At 40.8% G+C, this 27,734-nt stretch overlaps 4 protein-coding genes across 7 annotated transcripts; 3 read left to right on the plus strand and 1 right to left on the minus strand.

The window, feature by feature from the left end:
- Positions 1 to 60: 60 nt before the first annotated feature.
- On the minus strand, positions 61 to 2,547 carry LOC133972910 (aurora kinase A- and ninein-interacting protein). Its single transcript, XM_062410525.1, has 4 exons — positions 2,422 to 2,547; positions 1,985 to 2,098; positions 1,557 to 1,716; positions 61 to 1,418 (listed from the first exon to the last, which is right to left on the minus strand). Exons 2-4 carry the CDS (start codon positions 2,075 to 2,077, stop codon positions 406 to 408), a joined length of 1,266 nt encoding a protein of 421 aa, XP_062266509.1. The 5' UTR covers positions 2,078 to 2,098; positions 2,422 to 2,547; the 3' UTR covers positions 61 to 405.
- Positions 2,548 to 2,763: 216 nt separating this feature from the next.
- vps28 (VPS28 subunit of ESCRT-I) lies at positions 2,764 to 7,349 on the plus strand. Of its 2 annotated transcripts, none has more exons than XM_062410179.1 (10): positions 2,764 to 2,811; positions 3,978 to 4,039; positions 4,152 to 4,180; positions 4,329 to 4,366; positions 4,472 to 4,561; positions 4,666 to 4,771; positions 4,879 to 4,980; positions 5,341 to 5,394; positions 5,481 to 5,572; positions 6,231 to 7,349. In XM_062410179.1, the coding sequence occupies exons 2-10, from the start codon at positions 4,000 to 4,002 to the stop codon at positions 6,349 to 6,351; spliced, it is 672 nt and encodes a 223-aa protein (XP_062266163.1). In that variant the 5' UTR covers positions 2,764 to 2,811; positions 3,978 to 3,999; the 3' UTR covers positions 6,352 to 7,349. The 2 variants fall into 2 exon arrangements, with proteins under 2 accessions (XP_062266163.1, XP_062266162.1); XM_062410178.1 differs by lacking the exon at positions 2,764 to 2,811 and adding an exon at positions 2,873 to 3,041.
- An 876-nt stretch (positions 7,350 to 8,225) lies between these two features.
- On the plus strand, positions 8,226 to 16,842 carry mapk15 (mitogen-activated protein kinase 15). Of its 3 annotated transcripts, XM_062410201.1 has the most exons (14): positions 8,227 to 8,974; positions 10,321 to 10,419; positions 10,649 to 10,678; positions 11,627 to 11,717; positions 12,096 to 12,226; positions 12,732 to 12,895; positions 13,010 to 13,149; positions 13,228 to 13,285; positions 13,816 to 13,953; positions 14,149 to 14,254; positions 14,408 to 14,729; positions 15,177 to 15,301; positions 15,464 to 15,616; positions 15,765 to 16,842. In XM_062410201.1, exons 1-14 carry the CDS (start codon positions 8,885 to 8,887, stop codon positions 15,957 to 15,959), a joined length of 1,842 nt encoding a protein of 613 aa, XP_062266185.1. In that variant the 5' UTR covers positions 8,227 to 8,884; the 3' UTR covers positions 15,960 to 16,842. The 3 variants fall into 3 exon arrangements, with proteins under 3 accessions (XP_062266183.1, XP_062266185.1, XP_062266184.1); XM_062410199.1 differs by having other exon boundaries at positions 8,226 to 8,974; positions 13,816 to 14,254; XM_062410200.1 differs by lacking the exon at positions 8,227 to 8,974 and adding an exon at positions 9,384 to 9,531 and having other exon boundaries at positions 13,816 to 14,254.
- An 858-nt stretch (positions 16,843 to 17,700) lies between these two features.
- grinaa (glutamate receptor, ionotropic, N-methyl D-aspartate-associated protein 1a (glutamate binding)) lies at positions 17,701 to 27,539 on the plus strand. The gene is made up of 7 exons (XM_062410149.1): positions 17,701 to 17,803; positions 22,227 to 22,550; positions 23,040 to 23,155; positions 23,300 to 23,500; positions 24,167 to 24,295; positions 24,630 to 24,773; positions 25,392 to 27,539. The coding sequence occupies exons 2-7, from the start codon at positions 22,247 to 22,249 to the stop codon at positions 25,539 to 25,541; spliced, it is 1,044 nt and encodes a 347-aa protein (XP_062266133.1). The 5' UTR covers positions 17,701 to 17,803; positions 22,227 to 22,246; the 3' UTR covers positions 25,542 to 27,539.
- Positions 27,540 to 27,734: the final 195 nt, after the last annotated feature.

Genomic DNA, 27,734 nt, shown 5'->3' on the forward strand with positions numbered 1-27,734 from the left:
ATGTTTACCTTACAGTGCACATTCCATAACTCAAGAATGAATATGCTTATCAGGACCAAATATAATAAATATACATTTTATTTAATTTCTTCTTCAAGTCAGCAGTGCCAGCTCGACTTCTTGAGAGATTGTATTTTCTAATTGCTAAATCTCAGTGTCATGGAGACCAAAAAATAAAATACATAGCACACACGGAAACCAATTCCAACATGATAAACAGGGGAAAACTTAAAGGAAATGCAAAAGATCTAAAGATGATATGAGACGAGAGGAGAATCAGAAAGAACCGTCTCAAAACTTTCAGATGTTCTTGTTTTACCCATTGGAGAAGGAACAAATATGGAAAGTCTTTTTGAAGTATTATATCCACATACAGTAAGACTCCTGGTGTTTCAAATGCTCTCATCAGTGTTTAATCACCCTAAGTCCCTGAGAGTCTTGAGTAAAGAGCATCTCATCTTCCTCGTCCTCCTCCACCACAGACTTGTAAGAACTAGTTCTCACAACCCCGGTGCTGAAGTTACTCGGATCTTTGAGCGGACTCCTTACTTGCAGACCTCTGTGTGCTATCACCCTGAAGCCTTCAGAATCCTGGGTAAACAACATGGCCAGACTGTCCTCATCAGCTTCACTGCTTCGCTGCTTTTGTGCTGGTTTTTTAAAGGGTGCACTACTTGGTTTTGTCCACTTGAACTGTGAGATGCCCCTCTCATCATCCTCAGCTTTATTCCACAGTTGATATTTGATGTGTTTTCGGGGTGACGGAGTTTTTGGCTCCGTCCATTCATTATTTGAAAAAGGGTCAATCGGAGAGAAAGGTGAGCGCTTACATGGGGACTTAGAAAACAAATACCTGCTGTTTTCTTTCTCATCCTCCAACTGAGAAGAGTGTAAATATTTCAAGGATTTTTGAGTGGAGGTTTTTCCCTTCAGATCCATCCGAAATCCAAAGTCGTCATCACTTTGAAGACTGTTTAGGAAACAGTCATTAACATTCTCTGCTGTTGTATTTGCCCTATTAATCAGGTTAGATTCACTGTCAGAATATTGGCTAAAGGTGAGCAGTGGGTCCTGACTCCATGCCTGTGGAAGAGGCTGACTGTCCTCTGGTAATGAGGAGGTGTCAGGGAACCTCCTCTTACTCTGAGGTGGGTTTAACTCCTCAGGTTGCTCTTCCTCAGACTGACAGTTCGAGTTCAGAGGAGGTGTTTCATCTTGCTCCAGCCACAGTGTTGCGTGCGGCTCAGTCACATTTTCAATTTCCCACCCCTGGTCCACACGAGGCTCAGCGTTTTCCAGATGTGTTCCTCGTTTTCGTTTTGTCCCTGATACAGCAGGAGCAGTTGAGGTTGATGCTGAGCAGAAGAACTGCACCGGATCCATGTTTGGTTCATCTGAGGTCGACTTCTCATCGGGAACTTTTGGGAGATGGAATAAGCAAACATTCAGTTGTCACAAAGCAAATTAAATTATTAGCAAGTCAACAGTCTACTGCAACTTTACCACCTTCTGACAATTTTCTTCACAGACTGATTCCAGCAGTTTGGACGACTTACCTCTGGGTTGACGTGTGAAGAAGGCTGATATGGAGCTCTGTTTGGTTTTGGGCATTTCCATTTTAGTCTGGGTGAAGTTGAGAGCCACAGCCAAACTATATCCACTACCTTCAGCAAAGGGGTTCAGCAGTTTAGAAATGGGACGACGGGTGAGACGTTTCTGAAATGAAAGATGAGCAGAATGAAATATGGTCTCACTAAAACAGTGAAGAGTAACAATAGCATGAGAGAATTTTGCTAATGATAATTGTAAATAGTAATATACTGTAGCCTATATGAGGGCTATCTCGGGCTCTAAAAACATATACTGTGTACAAATAGTTAAACAAAGTAATTCAGTGCTTTACTGAAGGGGAATGAAATACTCCCTCCGGACATTAATACCATGTCTGACCAGAATCTCTACAGCAGCTTACACACAGTTTTACCTGTTTGGCTTTTCCTTTGAGTTGCACAGTGTCCAGCCAGACACCACACTCCTCTTGGGCAGTGGTCTGCAGAGCTGGCCTGGAGGTCTTCATGGTGGAGAGCGAATGAAAGCTCTATAGTGAATTAAATAATAGAGAAAGTGAATTAAATTAACTAAACAATTATATGAAAACGGTGACTGCAGGATTTATCAGGAGCATTAAGACGTTTCTGTTATAGCTGTTGAGACTATTTGGACATTATTGAAGTTACTAACTTTATAACATATTTCAGCGACTTCTCTAACTTACTAATTCACCCTTTCAACATATTATAGTTCTGGTGTTAGCTCTCGGTTAGCTAACTTCAGAAGTAGCTAGGTGGTGTTCGACGATCAAACATTACGCCATTACTTCGGTTTTCCACATAAATTTAATCATGGGACAATGGAACTGACCTGAACGTGGCAGGTGGAGGTTTCCCTCTTCCCTGTGAACCTTTATAACTCTTTATAACTCTGAACTTTTCTGGTCGCTCTGAATCTCGTCCGCGGTTCTCTCTGTTTGAGTCTGGCGCCTTCACGACGGGCTGCCTCTGACGTTTGACTGTGTAAAAACCATGAAATATGTTAAAACCTTTAAAAAAATCATATTAACTGCAAAATCTTCTTCAAATCATGATGTGCAAAATGCCTTAAAATAAACGTATTCCCTTCAACGCCCTGACGTAATTTATTTTGAAAGTGTTGCTTTCTAGTCAGGCAGAGGGAACACCTAATATTTTGACGTGTGCCAGGGTCCTTGCACGAGGGTGTGTTTACATCGCGTCACAGCAGTTTGTCGAAGGGGTGAGCTAAGTGTCTTTTTATTTCTCTTATTAATCACTGATACTGGAATAACATTCATATCTAGCGGGGTTACTAGCTCATCCAGACCTTACAGTCGCCATTACAGAGTCTGGTGTCAATAAGCAGATAACTCTGGGGCCGAGCTACTCTAAATCACAAAGGAAATCCTTACGAGCTAGCATCTGAAGCTAACTTCGGGCTAGTTCGACAAAACAGGACACTAGAAACCGGTAACCTTCCTTTAGCTTGTGGGTTTTACTCAAATCCTCAGTGGATCTGTTTATTTGGGTGAATAACAACGATAACAGTTGATGTGTATTACATCTTTACAGCTGCGGGTTGAGAATGAGGCCAATGCTGATACCTATTTTAATTATTGATTAATCTGATTATAACTTTCTTAACTAATTAATTAATGTGTGGTCTAAATAACTAAACTGTCAAACATGCCCATTATGACTTTCTGAAGTCCGACATGATCTCTTTATATTGCTTGTAATATACAGAACACAGTGGCACATCCTCTCAAACGAAATAACAAACTGGGGAATATCTTGATTGTTTGCTTATGATTGACTACATCTATCAGCATTTTATTGGACCTGTTTGATTTTTTTTATGTATTTATAATGTTTTTTATGTGCATACTATTGTTGGTGGAGGGTTTCACCAGAGAAAGAAATGGATCATTCCATGTAATACCATCAAACGTCTGTGCCACACCGACACAGAGCTTAATGGAATTTTTGTTACGCTGATTTGGTTATGTGAGATACCCATGGAACCTAAATTCTCCTTCAGATCACAAATAAGTTAGATATGGACTAATGAAAGTTTAACTTTTGGGGGTGACATTGACTGGCCGTACCTTTTCTATGATATTTGTCATGGGTGTTAGAAATAATCTATGATACCAAGTACATACTTTAAACCATCAAGCTCTGCTCTCCTTGTATCTTGTTGACATTACATAATAGTGATGGTCCCCCCAGCTCAAGCTAAGTAAAACCAAGCACTTTGGAAAACGACTTTGGAAACTCATTCATACAGTTTTTGACCGTCCTACATGAAGACTTGTTTTGCAGTTGATGCAGATTTGATTGGTTGTTTTTCGTCAAAATAATGTATCCGTTATATGACAAATAGTTCCATTATTCTTTTTGCAGATAAATCTGACTCATCAGCATCATGTTCCACGGGATACCAGTGTCAGGAGTTGTAGGAGGAGGTAAGACATTCACTTAAATTTGGTAGCTTCAATTTAGGTTATCAGATTGTAGAAGCATCAAAGTTTCAACAATAAATGTTTCTCAAAACATGTAATTATTTTTTTCCATCAGCTCCGGCCAACAAACCTGAGTTATATGAGGTAAAACTATAATTTTTTTATTCTTATCAAACCTACCATTTATAAGGTTGTTATTTCTTCAATAAATGTGTGATTGGGTTCAATAAATACATTGGATATTCTACTTATAAGTCAGAGAAAGTCTTAACCTCAAATCTTATCTTTTCAGGAAGTTAAATTATACAAAAATGCAAGGGAACGAGAGAAGTAAGTGTGAAATACATTTCCAGTTATTTAGTTTGAACACAGTGTTACCCGGGGGGTTCATGTTGACAGTTTTGTAAATCTTCTTTATTAACCTTGTTCCTAAAGGTTTGATAACATGGCAGAGTTGTTTGCTGTCGTCAAGACCCTGCAGGCCTTGGAGAAGGCTTATATCAAAGACTGTGTCACACCTAATGAGTAAGTTATACATATTTTTAATATGGTGTTTTTACAAGTCAAACAGAGTACCACTCATGACTTTGATAATTTGTTTTATTATTGTGTGTATTTTTCTGTTTCAGGTACACAGCTTCCTGTTCCAGGCTCTTGGTTCAGTATAAAGCTGCGTTCAAACAAGTGCAGGGATCTGACGTGGGCTCCATCGACGACTTCTGCAGGAAGTACAGAGTGAGTTCTGAGTGCAGATCACTTTTCACCCATTTGTCCAATATTGTTAGATAGATTTTATTTCTCTGATGCTACCTGAATACAGATCTTGTCATATTGTTCCTTAGCTCGACTGCCCACTCGCCATGGAAAGGATTAAAGAGGATCGGCCAATCACCATCAAAGATGACAAGGGCAATCTGAACCGCTGCATTGCAGACATAGTCTCTGTACGTCGTCTCTTTCTTCCATCATATTAAACAGTCTGTTAGAGTCTTATTTTAGATGAATTGTTCCAGTCGTTTCTTTGGTTGAATGATTTCTTGGGTTCAAATTGAGCAGAGAGTAGCTTAATGGATTTCATTTAATTTGGCTCATCCTTTGGTCGGTTGCCAGCTGTTACCACTGCCAACTTTTAACTCAGCTCATACAATCAGACAAAAGAATAAAAACAGGGGACAGATAGTGTGGTACCCGCAAAGGTTGTGAGCCCTGTTTTTGTGGCTCACAGTAAAAAACATTTCTTCTTGTCTTAGTTTGAAATTATATTGAGTTTGTTGCTCACTTTCTCTCATGTTCTCCAACCTTAGCTCTTCATCACTGTGATGGACAAGCTGAGACTGGAGATCAGGGCCATGGATGAGGTAAATGGAAACCTTCAGACTGTTGGCAGACTTATCATACAGGTTACTTAAGTGGATACCTGACACTTCTTATTCCTTTGGACCAGATCCAGCCAGACCTGAGGGAGCTGATGGAAACCATGAACAGAATGAGCAACATGCCTCCAGACTCAGAGGCTAAGGACAAAGTCAGCCTCTGGTCAGTTAGAATGGACACCCAAGTATTTATGTTGTAAAGCTCAATGTAAATTCAGTGCAGGGTGCTATGCTACTGTATGTAAATTAAGTCACTGTGACACACACATACTTACTAGTCCAACAGCTCTGACACGTCTTCTTAATTTGCAAAGTTTATAATGTCTTGTTGTTGTCAAAACTTTACAGAAGGGGTTTATTTGACTTTATGTTAATTGCTGAGGTCATAGTTATCGGTACTCCATTGTTGGGAAATGTTTACTTCACAATAGGAAGGGGAGTGGCCAAAATATTCCATTTGATTTTACAGGTGAGTGTGAGTCGTAGTCTGAGTTCACCTTTAATTGTTCAGCTAGGCAGTGTCTGACCTCTGTGAATATCTAGTTGGAGTTAAACCTGCAACCATCACACTAAAAGAAAACTTTATTCATATTTATTTATGTTGGAGCACAGCGTATTATTATAACTTTAACTTAAAGTATCATGAAAGTAGTGTAACCTGACGGCTGTTTGCAGTAGCTAAGATCTCTATACTGCAGTAGCATTGGACTTACACAGCTTCACGACAAATCTGCATTTTAAAACCGCAATTCATCTCCACTATGTTAAATGCTATTTACCTTTTGTCTTAATTTTCATCTTTCTTGATCTAATCTCGTCAGGTTGACCACCCTCAGCAGCATGTCGGCCTCAGACGAATTGGATGATAATCAAGTGCGCCAGATGCTGTTTGACCTGGAGTCGGCCTACAATGCCTTCAACCGCTTCCTCCACTCCAACTAAAAATTTCTCCCCACCCTGGAACCATGTGTCTGAAATTCTGACTTTAAAACCCACTAAGTTAAAATAATCTCTACTTTATCTCCTTATGGTTAATGGTAAGGAGAGGATTTGTCTTGGAACAGGTTTTCTCTCTTGTCTGATCCTCCATTTATTTCCTTTTGTCTTCACATTTGTTCCCTTTGTCGTTATTTATGTTGTGTATATCCACCACCACCACTGTTTAGTGGTACATTGCGCTGCCTGCAGCCTGCAGCCTCCACCACTGGACTCTGCCGGTGCTTTGAGATCCTCAATTGGCCTATTTTCTATCCAACATGTCTGATAAATCCTTTAACACTGGCTGTATGATTCTGATTTTGACAAAACAGTTTACTTCTAACTTTGTACTGTAGATTAAAAAGAAAATGTATAATTTTATACTTGGGTTTTGCTGAGCATCAACACAGAGGCATGAATCAATTATATCGGGCAAATTACGAAGATGAAGAAAAGGTTGCAACAGCCAAAGCCTTTATTATTGGAAAGATAAATATATATATTTTTCTTTTTGGTACCCTTAATGTTTCCACTATCCATCACTGGGGGACATTTTTGTGTAAATGTAAAATTCTTCAATAGATTGTTAAAATATTGCTGACGAGTAAAAGTTCAACTGATCGAATGGAGCTGAAGTAGTTGTTGGGAAACATTAGACTGCACTCTAAATTAATCCTTATATTGAAACTGGTGGAAGGAAATGTTTTCTCTTTATTCGTCTACAGTTTGTCTTCTGTTAACATGCCTAATCCATATTTCCTTTAGAAGTGAGGGTTTGGCCACATGAAGTGGGCAAAAGAGAGCTGGACACACCCCCTCCTTATTTTGCTTACTAAATATGTTTCAACCCTCAAATACCAGTAGGGAGAACATATTTATTAAGATTTATCATTGTAAATAATAGTTTTGATTTTTAAATAAAAGCATGTAAGATCTTTTTAGAAATAAAGTTGAAAAGTCTATCTGTCTTTTTGTCTGTTTTGTGTGAATAAGATGAAAATGTTCCAAATGGAGAAAACCTACATCCTCCACTCTTAATCACAACATGCTTGTTTTGTAGATAATCTTTTACAGTGTTGAGGTTTTTATTAATATCTGGGGAGTCCTAGCTTTAACTGAGGACCTGGCATATATTTGAAGAGGCCTGTGTGGATCTGTTCACCTCGTAAAGCATGACCCATTGAGGGGTAATCTTAATGATTTCGCTAAAATCCACACTTCACATGGTGAGAGTGTCAAATCCCAGTGTCCTCCTGATGGGGCCCTGGGTGGCCATGGCGGATTTGGTTTCCAGACAGACCTCCTGTCTCTATTGGGTTCGAAGGTTTGATAACTGCCTCAGACCTGGCGCCGACTCCTTTAGTTCTGGATATAGAGGAGCCATATTGGTTTCTGCTCTGGAGATTCTTTCCATATCTTTATTCAAGAGTGTACTTTTTTAGTTTGAGCGCAGGACTTGTTGAGTTCACATTCAGATTTTGTAATCACTATACATGGCAATCTATTAGTTTGGGGACTTTTGACAGACACAAAAAAAAAAAGAGGAGAAATCCGGGAGCAGACATTTCACATGACCACAGAAACAACGTGGGTGTGAGGAGAAATCCATAAGTCTGCTCTTGAATAAAGATAGGGAGAAGAAACCCCTCCATCCACTGACACTGACTTGTCATCCAGGAACTCACAGCACCGTGGTACTCTCCATAACTTCCGACTGCGTGTGTGCTGCGGCTCCTTTAAGAGGCAGGCAGCAAGCGTAGTCGTTACCAAGACGACAAAAAAGGACAAAACTCCTCGGCTGGCTGGTTTGTTTGTCAGCAGCAGCGAGGAAGAGTCCAAACTCACATCTCAGTGAGGAAGAGTCCAAACTCACATCTCAGTGAGGAAGACTCCAAACTCACATCTCAGTGAGGAAGACTCCAAACTCACATCTCAGCTGGACAGAGAGGAAGACTCCAAACTCACATCTCAGTGAGGAAGACTCCAAACTCACATCTCAGCTGGACAGAGAGGAAGACTCCAAACTCAGATCTCAGTGACGAGGACTCCAAACTCACATCTCAGCTGGACAGAGAGGAAGACTCCAAACTTACATCTCAGCTGGACAGAGAGGAAGACTCCAAACTTACATCTTAGAGTGGAAAACTCCAAACTTACATCTTAGAGTGGAAGACTCCAAACTCACATCTCAGCTGGACTCATAACAGAGAGGAAGACTCCAAACTAACATCTCAGCTGGACAGAGAAGAAGACTCCAAACTCACATCTCAGCTGGACTCATTCCAGCAGGTAGAGGGAAACTAAGCTGCTGCTTCCTGACTCCACTCTGATTGACCAAACACGACGTGTGACTGATCAATGACCTGAATTTCTGCAGCTCTGACCAAACTTGTTTTCTGAACAGTCAAAGTCTGTCGATCTCTATATATAGGCTGTCGGTAGATCAGAGAGAATGTTGGACACTTCTGCATGAGGACAAGTAGGACCTGCTGGAACAATGAGTAAAAAATATGAATCAGCAAACGTGTCTGAGGTGGAGGAGCACATTTCTCAGAAGTATGAAATCAAGAAGAGACTTGGCAAGGGGGTGAGTGAAATGTATAACTACTTAAATCGTTGAATATTGAATGTCACTGATCTAAATGATTCATAACTTAACAAAATGAACATCTCTCTCATACGCGTACAAAAGATGTCGTTTGTTAAAGTTGCCAATCACTTTCGGTTCCATTTCAGTTATCAGGCTTAAATCAACTGCTGCAAACCCCACATTTGGCTTCAAACATTTTATTTCTACCTGTGCATTCATGCTCTGCTGTGCTACAGCCTCCAAAATAAATTCCTGACATTCTCCAGACTTAAGGTCCTCAGTTAAAACCAGTGTTGCAAGCTAAGGGGTTTATTTACTCTGGCAGGACAAACTTTTCTCTCTGCAGATCAGCTGACGTGTGTGCGTGTGTGTGTGTGTGTGTGTATGTGTGTGTGAGGACACTTGCTCCCTACAGAGTCCCCAGCCTCTTTTGTTTTCCTCTCTCCCGGCACAATCACGGCGTGCATGGCTAAAAACAGCCTGGTTTTCTTTCCACAGCCTCGCCTCCTCCACAGAGACCATACTTATTGGTGCTGGGGTTTCTAAACATGCAGGTGGGAACTGCTGCCACGTAGACAGGTCATATTGGCTCACCAGGCGTACCTGAGGGCGACTGTGACTCAGGTTACACAGCTGTTCGACCTGTTCACAGTTGACTGATGGGGTGGTTGCATCCTCTGCAGCGATTCTTGAGGAAACCGAGCGTTGGTAAACACAGGCGCTTGGTGCCAAACGGCTGCAAAACGTCATAAAGTGGTTTCACAGGAGACGATTTCTTTAAATTGTTTTGTTTCTAGCCCGTTTCTCCTCTCTGTGGTGTTGACAGAGAGGAACCAGTGTTTTCTAAATCTGATCCACTGCCCCTGATGACAGACTTCTCCTTGTGTCGTTACACTAACAGTATTCTCCGGTGCTCTGATGCTTGACTTCACACTGTCTCTATTGTGGACACAGAGGTCACATCCTAAGATTCTTCCCAAAAAATATTGGTATATATATAAATATATATATATATATCCATTTCAAAAAAGCCTCACAGATTATTTGAAATAACAAACATACACTGGTCTTATGACCTTAGTTAGTTTTGCCTGATTACATCCTGGTCAAACTTGGTACAGAACTTAGCCTTTATTAAAAATGGATGCCGTGTTTCAACTTCCTCCCACTATCCAGAAATAAAGCCAAGATATTCCTGATACTAAACTAAAAACACCAATGTGTAAAGAGGTACCTAAAATGACAGAAACCATCTTCGAGATCTTTGGAATATAAGTGCTTGCCCTCCTGCAGAGTGAACAAGTGACCTCATGTTGTTCATCAGTATTTTGTGTCTGTCTCAGGCCTATGGCATCGTATGGAAGGCAGTGGACAGACAGACCGGAGAGATCGTGGCGGTGAAAAAGATCTTTGATGCCTTCAGAAACAGGACTGACGCCCAGGTGTGTACTCTTTGATCTACAAGACCAGCTTGTATTATTGTTATCTATAAACTTTGATCGTATTTACTGTACAGCCACCTTGTATGAATTAGCTTACCCACCTGCCCCAATAAAAAGAGGTGGTTGCTTAATGATTACAGGGAACAGGAGCGTTTGGTCTGCCGAGATTATCGCTGCAGGTCGTCTGTGAGATTCATAATATGACTGATGTGTTATTTTTGTTTTGCAGCGGACATTCAGAGAAATCATGTTCCTTCAGGTAATGATACAAATCTGATAATTTCCTTATTGTAAGACTGTCAGATGAATAATAACAGTCCCACTCTCTACCTTCTCCATAATTTATTTTGCATGTTATAACTGCACAAAGTATGAGAGACAAACTTCTCATGACAAAGAGGAATTGTCAGGGAATGAGCTCCATCAGCAATTTGCCTTAAAGCCTTCGAATGAATTACAAACCAAAAACCCATATAACTACTAGGAAATGCTCTTTATACTCCCATTATTCATTAACAGTATTTATATGTTAATTGCTGTACTTATTACTCATATACTGTACCAGCCGTATCCTGGCCTTCCTCCTAGGACACAGCACAGTTATTCATCCTTGAGGGTTTCATAATGTTGTTAATAAGTAAATAGAAAAAAAAGAAAAAATAGAATGAATAGAACAATAGGCAAAGAAAGACCAAAGTCCATTCGTTGAAATCTTGGGAGATATCTCTGAAATGTTAAAACCTGTAAGGCGTTGGCTGCTTTTGCTCGCTGCTGCGTCAGTATTGAAAATTCAAAATGACATGAAAAACAGTTTTTTCATTCACTTTTAGCTTTGTTATTATCCCGAATGAGCCTTGCTTTGCAGACAGCTATTAGACACAGGTCACAGAAGCTCACTGTGCTTTTTTTTTTGGGGGGTAACATATTCCTCTCTCACTCTTTATCTGCTGACCTACATACGTGTGCCACTGCCCCGTAATCTGCCGCCGTCATTTTAAGATTAAGATTAAGATGCATTTATCATCTTCCAGTGAAACTCCAGCTTTGGGTTTCGGAGTGACTGTTATGTCACCTCTGTTGAAACTGTCCCTGTTGTTTACCCAACCCTGAGCCAATACCTGCCAGTTGTTATAGGTCAAACAGTAGCCACGGTGCACAGGACCTTCTCTTTTTTTTCCCTCGCTTAAACTCTCTTTTCTTTATGCAGGAGTTTGGTGATCATCCCAACATTGTCAAACTTCTAAATGTCATCCGAGCGCAAAACGACAAAGACATTTACCTAATTTTTGAATATATGGGTGAGTATTATTGCTCGGCATGCGGAGCTGCTCAGTTGTGACACAAATAATTGGCGCTGATGGTGAGGGCTGCAGTGGTGCTTCAGTTTTACTTGGCACTGAAAAAAGGCAGAAGTGTGTGTGTTTGTGCCTCTTGCTTCCCTCGACCTCTGCGCCCTCTTACTGCTGAGTCCACACATTGACCTCCCCCCTCCCTGCAGTCTAATCCATGAGCGTGCGCCAGCGTCACAGCATAGACCACCACTGTTTCACTCTAACATCTTGTTTCCTTTGTGTGTGTGATTACTGATTACTGAGGTGGACTTGCACTCCAATCATGGGGTGATATTGCCGTTGCCACCATATTAACAATCATATGTGCTCTCTGCTCTGATCCAGATTCTGACCTGCATGCAGTGATTAAGAAAGGCAGCCTCCTGAAGGACATCCATAAACGTTATGTGATGTACCAGCTCTTCAAGGGAGTTAAATACCTGCATTCAGGAAACGTCATCCACCGAGACCAAAAGGTTTGCTACTGCCTCTCTCAAATGGATACTATGCAGGAATACTGCATATTAACCATCAGTCCCCTTAAACTCAATCAAACTGCACCAAATTGCTCACACTCATATCAGTTCCCTTCCTGTGCCTGTTTTTTTCATAAAGATCCATAAATTATTCTCTGGGACAAGGGTTTTTATTCCCTGGATCCACCCAATGATGCAGATCCACACCAAAATTGAATGTGTTCTTCTCTGACCCATAACATATCCTTCCACCAGGTTTCATGGTGATTCATCCAGTAAACAAACAGACACACACAACGAAAGTCTCTGGTGGAGGAAACTTTTTAAAATAAAACGTTTATTTTGTACATACAGATACATATTCAAGCTAATGTATTAAAGGTACAGTGTTTATATAAATACATTTATAATGCATGTACACAAAGGACCTTTGGATTGATATGTGAAAATCAAACTATGATTGCCCTTGTGAAACTTGTTTCTCTTGCCTGTGTCTCCCACACAGCCGTCCAACGTGCTGCTGGACACTGACTGTGTGGTCAAGCTGTGTGATTTCGGCCTGGCCAGATCACTCAACCAGATCCAGGAGGACAGTGGGAATCCTGCGCTGACGGAGTACGTGGCGACGCGGTGGTACAGAGCCCCTGAGATCCTGCTGGGGTCCACAAGGTATCGCATGTTCTGAGCATCTGCTGACAGTAACCACATCTTCAGCGTGGCATCATGATTCGAGGAACACAGTGCTTGTTTTGAGGCTGTAACAGGATTACGCCTCGTCCAAAGGTACACTAAAGGTGTGGACATGTGGAGCCTCGGCTGTATCCTGGGAGAGATGCTGCTGGGGAAAGCCCTGTTCCCTGGGACATCCACCATCAACCAGATAGAGAAGATCATGATTGCCATACCCCACCCGAGCCCAGAAGGTGAACCTCAAAGTTAAATTAATCCTAATGATTAACAGTTTCCTTTTACTTTAGATTAATTCTAAACTTCTTTTTCAGATGTTCTCGCAATCAAGTCTGAATATGGATCCTCTGTCATTCAGAGAATGTTACTGAAGTAAGAAAATATAAATTTATATTGTGTAGCTCATGTTTTACTGTACATAGCATATGTTTTTGTTCATAACTTTGTGTAAATATGCTCATCTACTGTAAGTAACCAACAAAGATATTGCATTTCACTTAGTCAGCTCACATTTATTTTTTTATTCATACATAAATCCCCTTGTCACTCCTGGTGCAAAGGGAATTAAAGGAGGAGTGACGATAACAGATGACTTTCTCTCCACTGGGGAGGTGCTGGGGCTCATTACATGCTCACGGTGCAGGAACAGATTAGTGCAGAGATGCAGTGACGTAACAGTGACAAAGCAAAATCATAAACAAAGCAAGGGCAGCTTAAAAAGGCCATCTTGTTTGTTATTTGTTGTATAACAGATATTTGAGATGGCAGGAAGAGTCGAATCATGTGCTTGCATGCTTTGCCGTATTTCAGATCTTTGCATAATATGGTGTGTTTGTATATTGTAAATTGTTTTTTTATTTAGAACTTTTCTATGTAAATCACACCTCTCCTTTCTTTGCCAGACCACAGGTTTCTCTAGAGGATCTTCTCAAGCCGTCTGTGCCTCCTGATGCTCTGGACCTGCTGAGGGGTTTGTTAGTTTTCAACCCAGACAAGCGACTGACGGCAGAGCAAGCACTCCAACACCCATATGTAGCCAGGTACCAAGGAGCACGCATTCAGACTGATTCATGGACCAGTTACTGTGGTCAGGTTTTCCAGAGTACTGTAGAGATGTCTTTTATTCTAATCTCTTATTTGTTATTTAAGAATTTTGCCTGTTCTGTAACAGGACTATGTCACTTTTATTACCATTACGTGCTTTTATTAATCATTAACTGTTTCCTGTCCCTGAGGTTCCATAATCCAACTAAGGAGCCAGCTTTTTACTACGATGTAGTGCTGCCAGTGGACGATGGCGTACAATTATCTGTGGTTCAGTACCGCAACAAACTTTATGAGGTAGGACATGAATCAATAATGATCAGTAATTATTAAGATTTAACTGATTTTAACACAGTAGATCACATTACATTAGGTTTACTGCAATAAAACTCATTAGTCAGTAGTAATTGTTTCCCGCTGAGTCTGTGTTCTCCTCGTCTCTATCTGCAGATGATGGTGGAGAGGAGAACCAATCAGGGGATGTTGAGACTGATCCAGCCGAAGGACAGAGAGTGTGTCAGTAGCAGGGAGAGGCCCGGTGTGAATGATAAAGTGGAGAAGGGGCCGGTGGCAGTGAATGGAGATGGCCATGGCGACAATGAGGGGAAACCACTGCATGAAAAGTCTGATGAAGAAAAACAAGTGCCTTCGGAAGCGGGCGTTGCCAAGCCCGAACCTGTGAATGTATCCACCCAGCCGGCTGCGGAGAAGAGTCCATTATCAAGCCCAGCCTTAGGGAAACCCACATATAATCCCATCACACATGCCCCAAGTACGTCTGGTTCTCTATAGGTTTGGTTTCAAACTGTAGAGCTTTTTTTTTTTTAGTTTTAACTGTAAAATATATAAATATAGCATTTTGGAAGCTCTGCAGCTTTGTATTTAACAAGATTGCTCATATATGCAATCTTGTTTATTTGCTCTTTTATTAGATAGTTTCTAATTTAAATAGCAATGATTAGACTTTTTTAATTTAACATTTGAGAATCTTGCTTCTTTTTTAAATTAATAAACTTGTATGAATGGTTTTATGACTCAAATTAAGGGACTGTAAAAGTATTGTTTAGCTGTCAATGAAAGAAAGAAATACCATAAAACGATACCCAGCCCTAGTTCCACTCCTTCACAATAAAATAAAACCAATGCAACTGCATGTATTTGACATAAATCTGTCATTTTCTCATGTGGAAAGCACAAACCTCTTCTTCTCCTCATTCAGATGGTTATGTTAGGAGTCCGGCTGCTCCTCCGCAGTACCAGCACTCCACAGCAGCCAGTAGGAAACCTTTGGGACAGACCAGTAATGAGAGTGCAACAGCATCACCAACAGAGGGCGCTAACGCAGTAAGCACCAGACAGCTGTTCCCTTACTGTTCATATTTGTGTTCGATTGCTGTGATGTAATCTTGGCTGACGTTATTTTTACACCCTTTTTATTTTTTATCCTTGGCTCCCCCTGTGACTCACTTTGAACCTCACGCTGTCTCTTCTCCCTTCTTTCTTTAGTCCATGGACCAGATTCTCCAGCGTGGTCGCTCAGCCCCTGTGGCTCATAACCGTTCCTTCTCCTTGACGCTCAACCAAACGCAGAACAACCTGCTTGTGCGTAAGGATGAGTCACCTTTGACCTCCGGGCTATCTGTCACATCAGCACGTTTGGTCAGTAAAATATGATTCAATGTCAGGATGCAGTTTCAGGCTATTTGCATGCATGAACTATACATTTTAAAGATATTTATTTCAACATGGAACATTTACATGGAATGGCTGTTGTAAAAATTCTAACGTTCTTTTTATTCCCATGCAGAACCAACGCTCCAACCCTCAGGTTCATGAGGCTCGTCCTCCTGCGCGGTTCAGCAAGAAAGTATTCCAGAGTCACTGTAACGTGGCAGCTGCCGGTGACCCTCGAGCCAAGCTTGGTAGTTATTCCCAGGCCTATGGTACGATCAATAAGACTGAGCTGGACAATCTGCTTCGAAGTCGTCCTTCCAACAAGTGACTGCTGTCGTGCCAGTGGTCAAATAGAGCCTGAGGGGCACGTGTCTAAACACACAACACAGTCGGTCTTGTAATAGGATGATAGAGGCGTGAGGTAAACTGGAAGAAATGTTGTAAGCAGAAACTGTTATTAGGTCAAACACATCTTGTGTACTGTGAGTGTAAAAATGAATGTTCATTCTCTGTCTGTGACAGTGAAAACATATTTGTACAATCCACTGTGACTTCAGGCTACATTTATCAAACTGTACCAGGAGTGAATTGAATTATGTAAATTTCATTAGTTTTATAAATAATAAGACCCTGAGGGAATGATTTCCATTGAATGTCTTATGATGATTTCATTGATACAAATGAGCCAGCACAACTTTAACACACTATCAGCTGAAATGTTGCCTGGTCTACCTGACTGTAAAAGAGACCATGTGTCAAAATTCACATTTACATTAAGTCAGTGAGTTTAAGATGCACACAGAATAACTGTAAAATACACAAATTGTTGTTTGAATTGATTTTTATACAATTACAGCAATTACATTTATGTGTGTGTGTGTTTATATATATATATATATATATTATTTTTTTTGTATATATATATACACATCTATAACCTTCTGTTAGAAGTCAAAGTGCTTGCACTCTTAATTAAAAAAAAGTATGGATGTTCTATACTACTACTATAACACTGGGACTCCTGCTGCGGCCCTGCCCTGAGTGTTAATACTGATGCAACAATGTGCAACAGCTTTTTACTAATGAAGTTTGTCAACATGGAGCCAGTTCAGCTTCTTCAGAAGCAGTTTAGTCAATCTGAAGTGTTGGGAGGTGATTCTTTGAGAGGAAGGAAAAAAATACAACATTTTGCTATAATTATTTTTCAAAAAGTGTCTATAATCATTGTTCTTTACAGGAGATACTGGATGGATACATTTATACAGCACATTGAAAACAACAGCCAAAATGCTTTAGATAAGATAAGATGACCCTTTATTGTTAGAATGTACTTTCTGAAATGTGCACTGTTTCACATACAAAAAACATATAACTGAAACAACAAAGCAAATACATTTCATGAATAAGACGCTGCAGTGCAATTGATATAATAAACTCCTTTCACATTTATTCCTCAGTCCACACAGGGACACTGAGGCCTACTCATAAATAAAAGGCTCAACTGAAAGGCATATAAGATAAGCCAAAAGAGACAAAAAGAGTATAAGACAGAAGAATACCACAACTGTAAAAGGAGCTAAAGTTAAGTTAGATATAGTAAAATATTGATGGGCGATAACAAGATTATAAGACAGACTCAAAGAGTTTAGAGGATACATAACTATTTAATAATAATGATGAGACGTTTTATTTGTGTCATGCTTAAAGGAATTCAAAGACTAAGAGCGGGTCTGAAGAGGTTGTTACTGGAACTACTGACAGGATGATGTAATGGTTTTCAAGTTATACCGATAAGTCTACTGAAAACTGCCGTTTTGGTGATTACAACACCAAGGTAATGTACTTTACACCCATGATAACAAACCGCATGACTGGAACTGGAATGTGCCATGTGAAACTGGTCTGAGTGGAACTTCCCATCGTTATGTTGCACCCGAAAAGTGACTGCGCGTGTTACTCTCACATGTCACCGTTATTCAAGAAAATCTAGAGTCATTACCTAAATAAATTGGGTCATGTGACCTCCGGAGGTTCCCACACGTCACGTGGTCACGTCGTGCGGTGACGTCAGAGGCCCCATCGTCTCCGTCGTCCCCGTTACGTTCGCTTTCAGATCGGCCGGAGGAGGAGACGGTGTGTGACGACAGCTACTCTCCATTAAACACATTAAAGGTGAGAGTCTACAAGTTTACACAGAATATATCAGGGAAATGTTATTTGGCGGAAAACTGTTCTTATTATTGCGTTGATGTGCTAGCAGCGCGGCTAACTAGCGCTAACTAGGTTAGCCGTTGACGTTCAGCATCTGCCCGTCTCCAGCCGTCACCTCACGTGAGTGGGACAGAAAGCGATGATATAACAGTGAAACTACTCAATGTGTAAACATGTGAGTGAACGAGTGAGGCTATGAGGGGAGATGACAGCTGGGTGAACGTGGGGGCGCCGCGAGGGGTGCTCAGCGTCCCAAATAAAACCCGCTGAGCGCAGTGGAAGCATCATGGCGAGCCAGCGCGCTGCTTCTGGACCACCAGCGCCCGATCGATGTCGGGTTGATCCATGTTCTGCAGCAATGGCGGTGATGTAAGTGATTGTGATGGAGCAGATGATCGCGGTGTCGCATAGGCCCCCTGCCCCGCCGAGGACTGGAGATGGAGCGGTCCAACATGACAGCGGGGCTCGGTGTTTATAACGGGATCGAGTTTCTGTTTTGGTTTCATGTTCTGCGCAAGCATCGAATGTAGCTCCTGTCATGTCGGCCCGGATTGCTTTCTCAACCACATTGGGATTCATCTGTACTTGTAATAAATGTTTAATGAAAGGTACATGCAGCAGTTGTAGTCATTGATTTGCAATATTGTTTAACGAGGGCCCTAGCCTATGGCCCTCAGATATTAAAGGGATAATCGCCATGCTGTGGATGATATGTCTCGATTCTTTGCCGGGTGGTTGAAAAGGTGTTATTGACTCAAAGTTATCCCCTGCACAAGCCTTATTGTTCTTTATTATCATGGGATTGTTTTCTGTGGAGAAATTAACGAAAAAAAGTTGGATAGACTCCCGATGTTGCCACTACAGAACGAGAACTAATGTAAGTTTAAAAAATACAAAAAACAGATCAACCCCTTGATTTGTGTACGCGCTGAAATTGATTTGGTATCACCATGACCCAGACCACGTCCTTCCAGCAAGTTTCATGGAAAAAAGTTCAGTCGTTTTTTTGTGAATTTCTTCTCACCAACACACAAACACTGATTGGCAGAGGTAACAATAGATATCGCAATATCATTCTTGATCAATAGCAATTTAACAAAAGTACAATTGATATTTGTATCAATATGTTGCTAATGCATTTATCATGATAAATATTTAACACTGTTTGGTATTTCAATTCTTATCTTTCATTCTTGGCCGTATCTTCCAGCCTACTCAAATAAAAAATCTGCAAATTCCTAAATGGATCCCCAGGAATAATCAACCCAAATATAAACGGTCTTCACTAGTCCATAACTGTCTTTTGCTGTTTATTGTCCAGATCCACTATTACAAATTCTTCCATAAATGGTTTGTATCTACAGGTCGAAAGTTACGTTTTTTAACATTGTAGAGTGAGGCTAAGGCCAGATACCCAAGCATGGCTTGTATTATCTCAGACAAACCTCTGTGTTCATCCCAACAGCTCCCATCCGGAGAAGATTAATTTTATCTCCTTATAATATAGTTACACAAGTCCAGGATTTTCCTGAAAATGGAATAAAATGTGTGTGAGTGTGTGAAATAAGAAGGCTGACAAGAACCATACAGTGAAGATGAGCTACTTTGCCAACATCTTGCCAAACTGCTTTGACGTAGGGATTGCGTGATTTCAGCTCTAAGCTCATGATCAAATAGATTTGTTAGAGCTATGGCTTCACTACGGCAGTATATTGTTGTCACATGGGAGGAGAGAAGGACACACAAAATAACAATGAGGACTCACTGTACCTAAATGTGTTTTTTTCTTCATATCATTCACTGTGGCAGCCGTGTTTTTGTCGTACTTTGCACAAAGTGCAGCCAGCTGTCACAAGGTGAGGCGGCTGCAGGGTTGACACAGCCGGAGATGCTTCTGACACGGTGTGGCATGATGACAATATCCAGCCACATTGCTGCATTGGAGAGTAGATAGGCTGACAGCTACAGAGCGAAGGATTTTATCTGCCTGGTGGTCGGATTTAAATCAAGACATAAGAGTTTATTATTACCCGCTACCTGGTTTATGGAGTTTGGCCTTATATTATTGTTTCTGTGTTTACTGCAGTGTTTGTGTGTGTGTGTGAGAGAGAAGCAACCTTGGGAAACTGTTCTCCCTACAGGTTGCAAAACTGTGATGCTTTTCCCAACTGGGTCTCTCATCATGTGACTTTGAAATAGTATTTTTGATGACGCCACTCTGTGATGCTGCTGCTTTTAGAAAAAGTTGAAAACTCAATCTTTGAAACAAGTGGGATTCTTCATATATCCTCCATCAAAGAATACAACTTATCACTGCTGATTGTTTTGGCGCCACATATTGTGACATGTTGACCTCTGTGTAGGCCCCCTGTATTGTGTGGTAGTTCTGTTTTGTCACCGTTTCCTGGTGTTGTTCAGGCATGCATATAGCATGTTGGTATTGTGCTAGCCTAATTGTGTTAACGTGGCTCTCTGGCCAGTCGACTGAATCCCTCCCTTTAACCTAATTCTCCCAGTGATAGCTATCAGCAGAAGCCAGAGATAGTGTCACTTTATTTATCCACAGTGTCGCGGCGTCTCTCCCAAGAGGATTTGAAATCTCTCACGTAACTCTGTAAAGCTGTACAAACAGTCTCACAGCTTGTCAGACATGGAAGTGAAACTATTGTGGTGGTGAAATTGACCCTGTGCACTTGAGAAATGAATGGTTGGCAGAGAGGACAGTAACTTGTAGTGCCTTTCACCCATGAGCCTGAGCCTTTTTTACTTTTACTTTTATTTTAGCACCTGGTTTCATTAAACCAGCTTCTTTCTTTAATGCTTACGGCTACATTGATCAGTGACATCATCACATAAACCGTGTTCAAAATATCAGTATCTAAAGAATCTACTATTTTTTATCATTGATTACATTTAAATCATGTTGCTTTTGTTTGTATTTTCTTATCACTAATTCACCATGATTCGCAGTCAATTGTTGTGTTAAACAAACACTTTAATGCGATCACCTTGGGCTTAAGGCTAGACAATTAATCAGATCATGAAAAACAAGGGTTAGGGTTAGATATGGGGAAGTTAATTTATTTTGTGTGTGATATCAATTCATGGGGTTTCAGATCAGTTGACCCAGCCTAACATGAATGGCAGATTCTTTCAACTCCTGATTTACTATTTTAAATGCTTTACATGGACATTGGACAGGGAGTGGATCACATGCTCCACGTTGCATATCACATTATCTTTTAAGGACGCTTGGGTTCAATTTTGTTCACTTTACAGACATCTTGTGGGACACAAGCAAATAAAAAGCCTTTAGAACCACCCCTCTCGCTTATACAACCACTGTCGCTGTCCGGAAAGCCGGGAGGGATTTGACTCATCCAGACAATTGTTGTTAATCTGTTATGATCTTAATGGAGACGGTCATTATCAAGGAGAGCCAGCACGCGCCATGTTTGTCTGCAGTCTCTTCCTGCACTGTCCATGTGATTAACAGTCAGGGATCATGAGGACACATGCTGGTATGTTACGTGTGTTGCATAATGCTCACCGTGTGTGATTCAGTGTGGGAGGAGAGGGATAGAGTTTAATATGACAAACAGTGGCAGTCACTTGAAAGAGGCATTTTGAGGACGGCGTGTGTTTGCATGTCTGAAGAGTCAGTCCGGTGCCCACTCCAGCTGTTCTCTTGAAGTCAGCCTTTATATGAAACCTGCCCAGAAAGTATAGAAAACGCTTATTAACCTTCTGAGTCTGACATCTGTTGCGTAGAGGTTTCTGTTTACTTTTGCATTCTGTGATTAGCTGCATCATTAGCATTATATAGATTGTAATGAAAATAGCACAGAAACCTGTTAACCTGGGTTATACTAGGGCCTAGTGTGGGGAGGGACACTGTGGTAATGGCCAGTATGTCAGGTCTCTTCCTGAAACAAAGCAGATTAATATTACATTTGGTTACCAAGACACCACCTGAGTCCATGGTATCTGTACTGGTCCGTTTGTCTCCTCATTTCTCTCGCACCATCCGTCCCGGCTCCATGTTTCTTTCCAGCTAAGTTCATGTCTTCAATTGACAGTTTTATACTGGTGTGAATGTCTCCGGTGATGTTATTGTCATATAAATTTGAGAATGACACAGTAATTTAAAAAGGATTCTTAGAGGAGTCACCTAAAACCTTCAGGGGCTGATTCATTGAAGCTACCAAATACATCCTCGCCTTGCTAATTAATATAGACATTGGAGCTGAAGTGATTAATCAATGAATTAATAATAATAAATTATTAATAAATTAATCAGGGCTTGTTTAATGGTTATTTATTGTGGATGTTGCTTTTTAAGAATAAATATATCTCTTTTTTTCACATGTTTTTCTTACTGTAGGGTGAGCCTTACCCCACACCATGTCCAAGGACAAGAGTGGATACCCTGGTATGGGTGAGACCAACCCTCTTCATAACAATGTGTACGGACCCCCTCAGCCAGGGTTCGGCATGCCCCCTCCCAACTACAGCCAGGCCCCAGGGGGACCTTACCCACCAGCAGCTGGCTACGGGCAGCCCGGCTTCGCTCAGGCAGGCCCAGGTTTTGCCCCAGGTCCTTACCCTCAGATGCCTTATCCTCAGATGCCCTACCCACAGGGACCCTACCCCGAGGGGCCTTACCAGCAAGGAGCCCCACAGCCAGGCTTTCCCGGAGACCCCACTGGTGAGTAGTTCAACTTAAGGTATGAGGCATTGATGAGTCGAATTTTACCAAATAACGTCAACCTATTTTTGTTATTTGATACATGAATACGCCACAAGTCATATAGTTTGTCATGGACAAATTGTGGGGCTATGCCTGATATACCAACTTTCAGTTGATTGGACATAAACATCAATGGACTCAACCATAACTGAATCGCTTTGCTCTATAGAGCTGTCTCAGTTTCCATCTGGAAGTTGTTTTGTTGATTGACTGATCTGCACATTAAATGCACATTTATATCAAAATAGCGTTGCTCGCACAGGCAACAATAACAATAGCTGGCTTCACTTTAGATCACACTTAACACAACTGACTAAGTTATTAATGAGATGAGCAATACCACACGTGGAGTGTGCTGAAAAAAACATCCACTTGTTTAGCCAAGATTTGAACAGTTGATTATTTCATTTTTTAACCTCTAATTGTTGTCATGTTACTGTTCACCAGCACCTGCTGGCAGCCCTGGTTACCATGGTGATGTGCCTCCATCCTACTACGACAACGAGGAGTTCACCAACTCTGGCTTTGAAGATAAGACCATCCGACAGGCCTTCATCAGAAAGGTAGGTCCTTTCCCTTCTTTTTTCTTGGAGGTTAAATGGATCTCATATAAGACTTAATATCAGATGTGATGTGATGTTACTACAAAATACCAACAAAATATACTTTCCTTCTCTAAAATGTGCCTAATTTCTTTCTCCCATCAGGTCTTCATGGTTCTCACAGTGCAGCTGAGTGTCACTTTTTCTTTTGTGGCCGTGTTCACCTTTGTCGATGAAGCCAAGACCTTTGTGCGACATAATCCGTGGACATACTATGTGTCCTACGCAATCTTCTTTGTGTCACTGATCGTCCTCAGTTGCTGTGGAGAGTTCCGCCGCAAGCACCCCTGGAACTTGATTGCACTGGTAAGAACTTCACACCATTCCAGCAGGGGGCAGTAAAGGAGAAGACTATACTAACAATAAAACTCTTTCCAATTCCTATTGATTTCCTCTTCAGCATAAATACTCATTAAGGCCCGGACTTAGGGGTTGGCTCATCTGTACTCCCCTATCTTCTGCAAATTTAACTATATATGCAGCTGCAGGTTTTTAAGAGTGGTGAATGAAATAAAGTACTGGAGAACTTGAATTATCAGAAATGTTCAGACCTGCAAGGCCCAGCCCTAAACTTCTTGTATTTTTTGGAAAGTACTTTACTCCCTGAACAGAAATTTTTTGGTGATTGTAAAAAACATTTCCATCAAACTTACTTAAGGCTGTGGTCCCTGTGGACCTTCCAATGGTTTCTAGTTCCTGGGTATTGCTCCTTCAGTTGAACACATTTTTTATCTTAAGTGAGAATGGGAGCCCTCAGTTTTAAACACATATTTTTGACTGTTCTAGTAAGCAATGGAATAGACTGTCTTCCTGAGATGGAAAAAGTATAATCTTCATACTTAAAATATATTGTAATATACTAATTGTAATCATATGAACAATTTTCTGGTCCAGTATTCTCTGGCACATAGTCTCACACATTGAAAGTGTATCATGAGTCATGTTCATTTGCATCCTCCCTGTATCTTGCAGTCCATCCTGACCCTGAGCCTCTCCTACATGGTGGGTATGATCGCCAGCTTCTACGACACAGAGACCGTCATCATGGCTGTGGGCATCACTGCAGTGGTCTGCTTCACTGTGGTCCTGTTCTCGCTACAGGTCAGTACACACAGACAGCCACTGGAATAAATATATTTCAAATGTTTACACTGACCCAAAAAACATCACAGCCTGGTTCTTTGTCACTTGAGTTGAACGGGAAGCAGGAGTGAGAAATCCTTCTGACGGTGAGATGCTCAGACCAGTCAATCACACTCTTTAGTATTCAAACCACTAGCTTAGATTCTTATGAATATTTAAGGCTGCATTTGAAGAGCATTTATTTTGGTAATCCAGATTTCTCTTATTGGTTTTATCAAAGCTCATATTTTACAATACCTTACTTTCCTTGGTCTTTTCTGAGCACATTTTCCTCTGTTGTTCTTTCCCACAGAGCAAGTATGACTTCACTTCCTGTCGGGGTGTGCTGTTTGTGTGCCTGATCGTGCTGCTGCTCTTCTCCATCCTCTGCATCTTCATCCGCCACAGGATCCTGCACATCGTCTATTCCTCACTGGGGGCTTTGCTCTTCACCTGCGTACGTGTCAAACTTATAATGTGTCGTCAGTTTGGGGAAGTTGAATCTGCTCAATAAGGGATAATAGTATCGGCAGATTTTTAGAAGAGTAAAGCAGAAAGCAACAATCAGCTACTTTTTAGCTACTTTCAATTGAAAACATCTGTTAAAGGCTGTTCAACAATAGTTTCAAAAAACATCCTCTATCTCACACAGTGACCATTCACAGTCCAGTCATATGCTTGGTTTTAGCCTAGTTCTCCTATACTAATGCAGTACCCGTTCAAAATGTGCCTGTCTTTGTTAATGCTGTTCTGTGCCACCCATATAGGGTCTGGATGACGGTGCTGAAACTAATGTTGTAGATGTGTTACGCCTTTCTTAAAACTTTTGCACTTCCACTTTGTAGATTCTCTGGATGCTGGACTGTGTGACAATATTATCTTGAATAACACTGTATAATGAGGGTACTTTTGTCGTGTCGCTTTTGATTGTGTATAATGGTCATAGGTATTTGGTATTGGTTATTACAGCATCTAAAATAATTGCAGATATATAGAACTTTTATGTCCCTCATTTTAGAGCAAAGGTTTATAAACCTATTGAAATGACTGATTCCATCCTCCTTCCTCTCTGCAGTTTTTGGCTGTTGACACTCAGCTTCTCCTGGGCAACAAGAAGATGGCCCTGAGTCCAGAGGAGTACATCTTTGCTGCCCTCAACCTCTACACTGACATCATCAACATCTTCCTCTACATCCTGGCTATTGTGGGACGCTCCCGTGAATGAGGCTGCATCTTTAAAGAAGAAAAGAAAGCAGGGAGACAGAGATCACCTCCCCATCATTGTGAAATGTCTTTAACATGCCCTTTTATCTCTGACTCCTTTTACTTTTCCCCGCATTTGACTCCTAATCACCCTCATACACTCACTTCTTGGAAAGAGGTAGTAGGGCTGTGGAGGAGATGCAGCTGGTCATAAAAGGCAGATGAGCGGGACGCTATTTATTAAATTGCCGTTGATGACAGAATGCGATGATCTGTCTTTCCTCAAGTTAGAGATCACTGCTTGCTCCAACTAACTGCTTTCACTAACACAACAAAGTGTCTATGTTAGTCCCACACAACCCCTTCACCACAGTAGAATACTTGTTATCCTGTGAGTGCTCGGCATTAAACAAAGGTAAAACCGGGTGGGGAGAGAGTGGGGAAGGCGTTTGTAACCTTCAATACGGATGCGAAACGTTTTTGCCTGAAGAGTGGAAATTAGTGCTAGAAATACCTCTTCATTCAATTTGTCTGTTTCGCAAAGGTATCTCTCCCTTTTCAAAAACTGCTGGTGTAAAGTAACTCTGCATGGCAACACTGGAAACACAACTAAGGCTCTGTTTCGATTCTCTAACCAGACCAGAGGAATATCTCTAGCTTGCTTTTCACGGCTGTAAATAGTTGCGTGTAATACTGTATGTGATGCCACTCTGCTGTATGTGATGCCACTCTGCCCCTGCCACTGAAAGGCTTTCTGGGGCGATTCATATGGATGTGCTGCTTTTTGGGAAACGTGTGAGCCGGTCTAAGAACTTTGCTGACCCATTATAGTCACTTAAAACTTAACAATGGCATAAGAACAAAGATCGGTGTTGGATGCATTCGAAAAACATGAACAGGAATTAACATTAAGGAAGTAAATTGCCCTTTTATCTTTTCAAAAGGAAGGAAAATTCCACTTTCGAAGCTGAGATGTTCACTTATCTTTTGTTTTTTTTTCTTTACTGTTCTCACAAACTCCCCTTTGTTTGTTCATCAGTGTGAAGTGACATTTTGGTGTTGTATTTATTTTTTTTCTCCTTGCAAATGTGAAACATTGAAGTGTTGGAATATCTGGCCACTTTTATACCAAGCTAATCCAGGTTTCAGCGCTTCTAATATTGTAAAACAGCTGATATGAGGTCGATGGACACCGAGCTTGTAGGAAATGGTACTTATATCTTTTCTATTTATTAAGCTTGAAATAGATGGCAGGGTTGCTTTGAAGTAGCTATAAGTGGTGTTAAGGAAAAACAAAACACAAAAATGTGACTGTGCTTTAGTTTATTGTGAGACCATAGCATTCTGGTTGCAGAACATACAAAATGCAGCAGGCTCAAGGAATCAATATGCACTGGAAGCCAAACAACTCCTACACACAAACACACACAACTTGAATGATATATTTAACATGAAGATTTTTAATTCCGTAACTTCTGTTTTGAATTTTCAACCAATTGCATGACTCTTTCCTCCTGTTTGCATGTGCTGATGATGCACACTGTACAGGTATTACAGAGACACTGTTGTTTGACAGCCCTGTTAGACTTTTCTGTTTTTTAAATCTTGTGTTTGTATCTAACTAACGTGTATGTGTGTATATACAACCCCTTAGTGAATTGATGTGTATACATAAAAGTAAGTTTTGGGCTCTGTAGGTCTGTTGCATTGTATATTTGCATTAAATCAAAATTGAACCAAATTCCTCAACACAGCTATTGGACTTTCCTCACAGCAGATGCAATGTAAAGGTGTTAACTTTGTGTTGATGAACAGGAAAGTTCACATCAGTGAAAGGACATAGAACATCCAGAGCTCTTTTGAGGGCTGTGCTTTTGATGGTTATTGTTAGAAGACTTAATCGGAGCATCTATAAATTGGAAATAATATATATTTTAGTTGATTCAGGAGTATCTGCACTTTTTTTCATAAGATGTCAGGTACAAATAACCCATGTCTAAATTAAAGTCTATTTCTTATGCTCAGTTGTCAGTTTATTAGGAACACCCAGGTCAAACTAATGCAGTCAAACACAAGAGTCTTGAATTAGGTCAACCAACCAGTCAACCACTCCACAAACTACAGCCTCCATAACAATCAAACAGATGATTAATCGCTTCTTTCACAAAGGAGAACTTTGGTGTTAGACTGCATTAATTAAACTTAAGTGTTCTTT

Source organism: Platichthys flesus, chromosome 17, assembly GCF_949316205.1.
Source record: "Platichthys flesus chromosome 17, fPlaFle2.1, whole genome shotgun sequence".
Taxonomy (NCBI): Eukaryota; Metazoa; Chordata; class Actinopteri; order Pleuronectiformes; family Pleuronectidae; genus Platichthys; species Platichthys flesus.

What these genes read in the sequence shown, in the direction of transcription:
- grinaa (XM_062410149.1), top strand. Translation starts at nt 22,247, where the DNA reads ATGTCCAAGGACAAGAGTGGATACCCTGGTATGGGTGAGACCAACCCT. An exon ending in CCTGGAACTTGATTGCACTG is followed by an intron (nt 23,501 to 24,166) that starts GTAAGAACTTCA and finishes TGTATCTTGCAG; the next exon opens with TCCATCCTGACCCTGAGCCT. An exon ending in TGGTCCTGTTCTCGCTACAG is followed by an intron (nt 24,296 to 24,629) that starts GTCAGTACACAC and finishes TCTTTCCCACAG; the next exon opens with AGCAAGTATGACTTCACTTC.
- LOC133972910 (XM_062410525.1), bottom strand. Translation starts at nt 2,077, where the DNA reads ATGAAGACCTCCAGGCCAGCTCTGCAGACCACTGCCCAAGAGGAGTGT. An exon ending in TCAAAGGAAAAGCCAAACAG is followed by an intron (nt 1,717 to 1,984) that starts GTAAAACTGTGT and finishes CTTTCATTTCAG; the next exon opens with AAACGTCTCACCCGTCGTCC. An exon ending in CTTCACACGTCAACCCAGAG is followed by an intron (nt 1,419 to 1,556) that starts GTAAGTCGTCCA and finishes ATCTCCCAAAAG; the next exon opens with TTCCCGATGAGAAGTCGACC.
- mapk15 (XM_062410199.1), top strand. Translation starts at nt 8,885, where the DNA reads ATGAGTAAAAAATATGAATCAGCAAACGTGTCTGAGGTGGAGGAGCAC. An exon ending in ATCCTGCTGGGGTCCACAAG is followed by an intron (nt 12,896 to 13,009) that starts GTATCGCATGTT and finishes CCTCGTCCAAAG; the next exon opens with GTACACTAAAGGTGTGGACA. An exon ending in ACCGCAACAAACTTTATGAG is followed by an intron (nt 14,255 to 14,407) that starts GTAGGACATGAA and finishes CTCTATCTGCAG; the next exon opens with ATGATGGTGGAGAGGAGAAC.
- vps28 (XM_062410179.1), top strand. Translation starts at nt 4,000, where the DNA reads ATGTTCCACGGGATACCAGTGTCAGGAGTTGTAGGAGGAG. An exon ending in AGATCAGGGCCATGGATGAG is followed by an intron (nt 5,395 to 5,480) that starts GTAAATGGAAAC and finishes CCTTTGGACCAG; the next exon opens with ATCCAGCCAGACCTGAGGGA. An exon ending in AAGGACAAAGTCAGCCTCTG is followed by an intron (nt 5,573 to 6,230) that starts GTCAGTTAGAAT and finishes TAATCTCGTCAG; the next exon opens with GTTGACCACCCTCAGCAGCA.